The 7478-nt window shown below is 43.3% G+C and overlaps 1 protein-coding gene across 1 annotated transcript in view; it reads left to right on the top strand.

Moving 5' to 3' along the window:
• The first annotated feature begins 415 nt into the window (after positions 1–415).
• The window catches only part of LOC144145314 (uncharacterized), a 28345-nt gene continuing 21282 nt past the window's right edge, over positions 416–7478 (top strand). Inside the window, exons 1-3 of the mRNA XM_077676881.1 lie at positions 416–541; positions 3898–4041; positions 6295–6379. Coding sequence (XP_077533007.1) covers positions 3938–4041; positions 6295–6379 — 189 coding nt within the window. The 5' untranslated portion in view covers positions 416–541; positions 3898–3937. The remainder of the gene's footprint in view (positions 542–3897; positions 4042–6294; positions 6380–7478) is intronic.

The raw sequence follows: 7478 nt of genomic DNA, 5'->3' as shown, positions 1-7478 counted from the left end.
ACACCCGTATTTTAAACATCTACAGAAACGAATGGCGGAGTCAATGCTAGAAATATTTTTCAACGGGGTTTCACCCTTCTTGTGTGCCTTTTGTCAGTACCATTAGCCTATTGTAACGGTACTAATTACTTTGGCTTTACGTCATGCATGGAATGGATCGACGGACCCAAGCAAACCAAGCGCACCGCAGCAGAGTTAGGGTGGCTAGAATCCCTAGCAGAGTTGAAAAAAATAGCGCGCCCTTTTCACTCCCTCCGTATTTAAACCGTTTTTCATGGCGAGAGTAAGGCGCACTCAAAAATGTGCGTGCTCTATCGCCTGGCAACCACCTTCCTCCTTTTCCTCTTTCAGTTGACGGTCCTCCGCGCGAGCAACGTGACTCGCCACCTCTATTTATTCGTTCAACTCTCGGCCCGCGGCACCCGCGGCTCTTGCGTGTGCTGTGCCCTGCGGCTGGAGTACGGAGCGTCAGAGCATCTGTTGCTTGCGCTACCTAACACGCCAACGCCTTGTGTCGCTTCCCACACTCGCTTGAAAGGCGGTGGTAAGTCAGCTACGTTCCGGGAGCGATCTCTACGCTTGGCGCTGCACGGCTCGTGTGATGTTTGGTGCCTAGATTTATTTCGGAATCCGGGAATTCCTGCAAAGAAATGGTGCGTACTGATTGCGACATATGAGGTTGCAACTACTCGCTTTGGCCACCAAAGCCTGCAAGAATTTGCAAATATGTTTTAGTACCCAGATTAGTACCCAATTAATCATAGTTATTAATCACGATGAGATGTTCATATGGAGAACATGCAACAGGGTTGCCGCTTTTCATAACTATATCGTATTTCACTTGTTTTGGTTGTGAAATCCATAACCGCGTGTATTCATTTTTACAAATTAATGAATTAATCAAATGAAGGCATCAAAATCTCCGAAATGAGGGGCCGTGCGTTGCTCCCTGTAGCGGTGTGTACTTATGTTTGTGCATACCCTGTCAATCGTGTGTACACCTTGGTATGTTTTCCGTGTCGAAACCGGCGGGCTGTCATTCGTCGATTAATGTTTACATTGGGCCCGCCAATTGTTAATTCCTGGGGTGATAACGTTGTGGGAAACGCACTCTAATATTTTGAGTTGAATGAAAAAAAAAAAAAAAACATTTTCGCGTAGGTTCCTCAAAAACCACAGCCAGAGAATTGTGACGTGTGTTTTCAGCTCCCGCTGAAATAATCAGTCTTATGCCGTTTTCGTAGGCTACGATTGAGGGTTTAGTTTGCGTGACAGCTTTATTGCCACGTAGATCAGTAAAGTCAGTAAGTTGACGCTGTGAAATGCATGTTTTTTTTTTGTTTGCACACCAAATCAACTAACATGAGCCCTGGACAATTTTTAAAATTATATTTCTCAATCTATAACCTGAAAGAGCATAATTTTAATCAATATGCATAGTTAGTTCCTGAATTTTGGCGCTTTAAGCGATGCAATTTTATTTTTCGCTCCAATTACGAAGGTTTCCCGGTTTTTAGCATCACTGTTGACTCCTGTCTGTCAATAGACACTGATTACGGGCGTCGTAGTCCGTGGTTCGATTCTCGCTCCGTTTTTGTGTGTGTGTGTGTGGCCGCGTGGTTATCGTTTTGTAACAGCAAAACAATTCACACGGTGAGAGCAGTCGGTCTTGGTTTTTTACTCAAATGGCCGAACCGCTCCCGCTCACTGGAGCCAAGGCCGACGTAGCCATCGCCAGTTACGCCCGATCTCCTGTAATTATTACCAGTGATTAATAATTAACAGTGACTCTGGCTAGTCAGTGAGCGGAAGCTGTTTGGCCGGTTAGGTAAAAATCAAGACCGATTGCTCTCGCTGAAATATTGTGAAGTGGGCGTCGAGTGGCGGCTTGGAGATCCGTTCGGATAGAGCTAGAGTTAGTCCGACCATCTGTAATCATTAATAATGATTAATAATTATCAGTGATTCTGGCTAGTCAGTGAGCGGTAGTGGTTTGGCCGGTTGGGTAAAAATCAAGAGAGACTGCTCTCAATGCGAGTTGTGTTTCCTCTGGACGGAACTTTAGGGGCCCCGTCACTGTAGTGCAGATTTTAAAGTGACGGGGCCCCGTCACTGTAGTCAGTACCAATTACATTATTTGGGCGGGCCGTGCTACACACAAAAACACAAAGGCGTTAAATGTATTAGGCATAATGGTGTTAATGACCAAAAACAGAAATGCACTCATATTTTAGAAGTTTCTCACGTAGAGGAAAATGTCTTACAAGGGTTAAAAATGTTTTTGTGAAAGAAAATGTTATGAGAAGTAGTGTTTTCGAAAAAACAGTGTTAGCCGCTTCTAAAAGTGGCTTCAGCAGCTGCGGTCGCCTGCCAGCGGTAACCAAATCCCAAAAATTCAAAACGACGAGTAACACAACGAATTTTGTCTTCTTCAGAACTTTGCCACTAAGGTGCATAAAAAATCGTTTTATTTTGAAGTTCAGCTACATTTTCGCATCAACACTCTGGGGCTGAGAGTTTCGTTGGCTTCAGTTGGTGCTTATCGTGTTTGAGAGCAGGCGGATTGAAGGCGTTTGTGAAGGCGAATGAGTTGTGTGGAACTCCTTAAACCAGAAATGTTGTTAGAGCGAATGACAGATTTTTGCGTGTAGCAGCGAATTAATGGCATTAACACTTGAGGCATTAAGCACTTAATGTCATTTTTCGTGTACGTGCGGCACGGGTATCAAAAAGAACACGGGAGTGTGTACCTGGCCGACGCTTGTAGATTGCAGTCCACAAGCTGCGATACAGAGGCACTCAATGTGCCTCAGAATTAACTTGACAGCAAAAACTGTCAGCACATTGAGTGTGTCTGGTTGTGCTGAAGAGCACATCTTCAGACTATGGCTTTCCGCCTTCTGTACATGCACATGTTCGCAACAGCAGACGTCTTGCTAAGCTCAAACCCCACTTTGCCATGTTCCCTTTAAACGTTGAACCATATGTTCATTTCGCCATGTTTTACTTGTTAACTGGGGCACGTTCCTTGCAGCTGTAACATTGAATGTAAGGATGCCCTTACTGTGTATGAAAGAACCAGCCAATAAAATCACAAAGAAGAAGAAAAATAGGGGAAATGTTTTTATTTATAGTCTGCGGAAAATATAGGTTGTCTTGCTAACGGCAAAGAAAAAAGATAAAATAGCCTGACATTTTGGCACTTACGATGACAAGCGAGACATTACACCAATTGCAAATGAGATTAGAGGAACTGAAGTGACAACACACAACTTTATTCGAAATTTATACGAGCTATGCGCGAGATTCACAAATTCTTCATGAGGTACACATAACTTTACAAAAAATCAAGTCGCAAGGTGCAAGCCAGAGATCATGCGTTAGTGGTGTCTAAGGAGGGCTCTGAGAAAGGGTGATGCGGTGCATGCTGGAGGAGGGTACACCATTGTCGCGCTCACAAAGAAAGCTGTCCTGAGAGGTAAAGGTATCCTCAGGGGCGAACAGCAGGCTCCTGGTGATGGCGAGTGAGCAGAACGAGCTTTGGGATGTGCTGTCCAGTGTGATGGTTGACGGGTGACGGGTGCGGCTGCAAAATTGAACAGACAGTCTACAGCACATCAACAGAAGGCCCAACTAGGCTTTCACCTTCACAGCCTTAGAAATTTCCAGGCATCCCCTGTAAATTTCTTTTTCCTGCATAGCTTTCATTGCCAGGCTCACGAAAAGCATTCATTGTTACAAAATTGCGATTATGAGGCAAGTGGGCAGGTATTAGTTTGTGGGTCTTGACATCGATTACACGGAGTGTGAGAAGAACTGGAAATTCATAAGCAACTGTCCGAGTGCACTTTTGCAGCTTGAAGTGTGCATGAATGTTTGTTATAACTGTGCGTGCAGGTAGCAGCAGTGCAAGACAAAGCGTGGGATCAGCTGTGAGATGATACTGAATCGAGAAGCGCCATGGCTGCTTGTGGTGGTTGCCATCTGCGTCGTTCGTGCTGCATATGGGGGAGAGGTGGCCGAACCGGTCGACCCAAACAAGTAAGATTCTAGCCAATGTTGTCCAGGGGCATCGTTATTCGCACAGTCTTGTCAAATTACCAGAGTGCAGGGGAGGGACGCAGATTATCACCCATGAGGTGAATTTCATGACCCCCTTTTACGACCCCTTTAAAATTGCGTATGTGCAGATTTGGGCTTCCGTTTTCTTGTTTCATTTATAGCGTACTGCACCTAGAGACCTCTCTTTTTGGTTTTCTACGTGCTGCCTGCCTAATCATGTGTTTGTGACTTATTTTTGATAAAATGTGCCTACTTAGTGAAGTAGCAGTTTGTGGAACCAGTTGTTCGAGACCTCGTGAATGTTACTCTTTATATATAGGGTTGTTCGTTTTTGGGATTTATATATTTAAAAATTTTTTTTTTTGTGGGGGTGGGGGGGGGGGAGGATTCAGGGTTTATTTGTAAAACCTTTGTGACATTCGGCTTATTTCGGGTTAAATCAACAGACGTGCTATGTGTTACACCCAGTTCGTTTGATAAGAAGGTATCACAAGTGTCTTAACTATAATGCATTAACAATGGTCTTAGTTTCAAGCAGGTAATCGTAGGGAAATCAGTGTTTTCTTGCATTCTCGGAAATTTGGTGTTTCTTTGGATATATGAATCAGTGATGATGACAGTAAAAACCATTGATAACTTCTAAGGAATGAAACATTTTATTCACGAAAGGTGGCTATTGATTTATTTACTCGTCCTCGTTTACATGCATTATCATATGCACGCGCAACATGTCGGTTAAGACTTGTCTGAACATTAAACATATCTCAGCTGGGAGGAAGTTCTGTTGACATCACAGCATCCGTTAGCTAGGCACAACAATGTCAGTGCAGCATTCGAAAGCCTGGGGTAGCGAACGGTAGAGTCGTGCCAACACTCAACGAGTTCGAAAGCTGTGTTTGTGGGGCTTGCTTCCAGCAAGTGCTGGTTGAGAACGGTGGACTGTCAGCGCACGATCGTGCAGGTTGCTACTTTGAAAAGGTCCATTCGGGGAGAAATCGGGTTTAACCCCATTCTCCTGAAACACGTTTGGGGCGTAAAAATCAGGTAAAATCGGGCCTTACCCGAAAACGAACAGCCCTATTTATATTCTGTTTTATTTTGCTTTGAGTTGCTGATGGTGGGAGGCACTTGTGAAGGGTTAAGCAGGTGGTGATTATGCTGCAGAAATCATGTAGCATGTGGGCAGAAACTCGCAGAAAAAAAAAAAAGATATTTGTGCCAATTTAAGCAGCATTTTAAGGTTGTATGTTTCTGCTTTTTGTAACCATAATTTTGGCAGGTTTAAAGGAGCCATGAAGACAAAACACAAGTTTGGTTCATTCAAAAGATTGCCTCGATAGAATCGTACTGACACCACTTTTAACATAAACTTCGCTCAAATAAGCTACATAATTAGGAAAAAAGGGAATGGCCGTGCGACCAGCTCATTTCCCGCAACAGAACCTATGATGTCATACCAGCCTGCTCTGCGATTTGAGGAGGCCGGCAAAAGCAAACGCAAATTAGGCAGAGCTTATAAGCTTGCCGAACGAGCTATTTACGCCTAAATGTAATGCATATCCATTTTACAGCAGTAAGAATTGGGCGGGAAACAGCAAAAGTTACGAAAATACACGTAAACATAGAAGTACCGATGAGCACTGCTGTTGGTACTGGGTGCACTATGCTTGTTTTAGCTGCACAGCAGTCCGGCGCTTTGGAGTTGTCTGACACGACGCTGGCCGATTGGCGTAAGCGAAGTTGCCTTACGTAACACTGTTTGTCAAGCACATCCCAGGTTTCACGAAGTGATTACTTTCTACCATAACAAAAACAAGCCAGGTGTAAATACAGTCAAAAACAAAGCAACGGCGCAGTGATGCGTATGCTAGCGCCATCTGGGAGGTTTGACGGTAGCAAGGCTGCAGAGCCGAATGGCGCAGTGGAAGTTTGTTTGTATACACGCCGTTATGACTTCATTGCAGACTTTCACCAAAACACATGATTTGGTTGGAGAATCAATATTTTAACCTAAATTGATTAATTTCTCAGTGACTACGGCATCATTTGCTGCCGCGCAAGCGCTGGGGGCGCTGTAAAACACGAAATCTTTCGAATAAAAAAAACTTGTATTTTGTCTTCATGGCTCCTTTAAGGTGCAGTTAACCTGAGTGGAACACTTAACGGTGCAATGGACAAATAGATTTCAATTTTAGCGATGAAAGTAACAGAAAGTTTACCAACGTTTTCCAGCCCTGCAATGGTGCCAGAAAAGTTGCAGGATCCAGTCCATGGCATCAAGATGGGTGTTGTGAACCCAGCGTGCGACAATGCCAAGGTTGGTAGAACTTAAAATAGGAGGGAAGTGTTCATGTCTAAGGTGCCTGTACAGCTTGAAGAGCTTGGTCGTACAAATCTAGTGTAACACATGATGATACAGCAAAGCTTTTATCAAAGAACTTCATTCTTGGCTAGATGAGTGAATGAGCCACTTGCACTAATTCCAGCTGAGTACAAACAGTTCCTAGGTAAATTTGATGTTTTCTTTGTTTTTGCTGCCTTTGATGATGTACACAAAAAATCACTGTAGCACTGATAGGTTCACTGTAAATTTCCCACTGTAGCTGGATGCAAGCGTGTCCCAGTCTATTGAGATATTTTTTGTTGTTATTAACAACAGACAAAAAGATTGCAGTCAAGATAGCTCTAAGAGCTTTGTTCATTTGGTATCTCCCAAAAACATTTTAAATGACTAGTGTTAGTAATTTAATGTTAAATGTTAGTAATTGGTCATAGTAATTTTGTAGCAGGAAGCCTGTTGTGCATTGTATATCCACCAAACATGGAATTATTGTGCTGCACAAAACTCTGAGCATAATGCCAAAGTGTTTCAATGTGCTGTCACCAGTGCTGTGTGGTGTTGCTTCATAGCAAATTGTCAAGACATGAAGATACTGCAGTGGCCTACATTAGCATTCAATGTCAGCTTGCTGGGCTGAGATGAGTGCCCTTGAGTCAAACCAGTGGCCAGAGCTCTTTGTGAAGTTGATTCGGGCTCTTGAAACAACCTTCAATTCATTGGTTATACCTGTGCTACACGAGCGTTTGAAAGGACATTTCAGTCCAATGGCCTTCGAAATTTCAGATGCCATTCGAACTGAAAGGAGTTCCACCGATCTACACGGCAATTCTCAAAGGCAGTTGAAAGTTTCCGCGTTCACCCGCCGTGTTTTGGTGTCGCTACTGCTGCCCTGTTTCGTTCTTGAGAAAAATTTAATTTTAGAATTAAAATGGGTAAACAAAACAATTATTAGTAATCAAATTGATTACTTGATTGATTACTTGACCAATTGATTACAAGCAATCTACAAGCAGGCACAAAACATGCACAAAACAGCGAGTTTTTTATTTTTTTTATTTTTTCGCATCGTCTGTGT

Source organism: Haemaphysalis longicornis, unplaced genomic scaffold (genome assembly GCF_048455015.1).
Source record: "Haemaphysalis longicornis isolate Haplotype H1 unplaced genomic scaffold, Haemaphysalis longicornis Haplotype H1 scaffold_7, whole genome shotgun sequence".
In the NCBI taxonomy this organism is placed as follows: Eukaryota; Metazoa; Arthropoda; class Arachnida; order Ixodida; family Ixodidae; genus Haemaphysalis; species Haemaphysalis longicornis.
The sequence above is the reverse complement of the archived record's forward strand: the minus strand, read 5'-3'. Positions and strand labels throughout refer to the sequence as shown.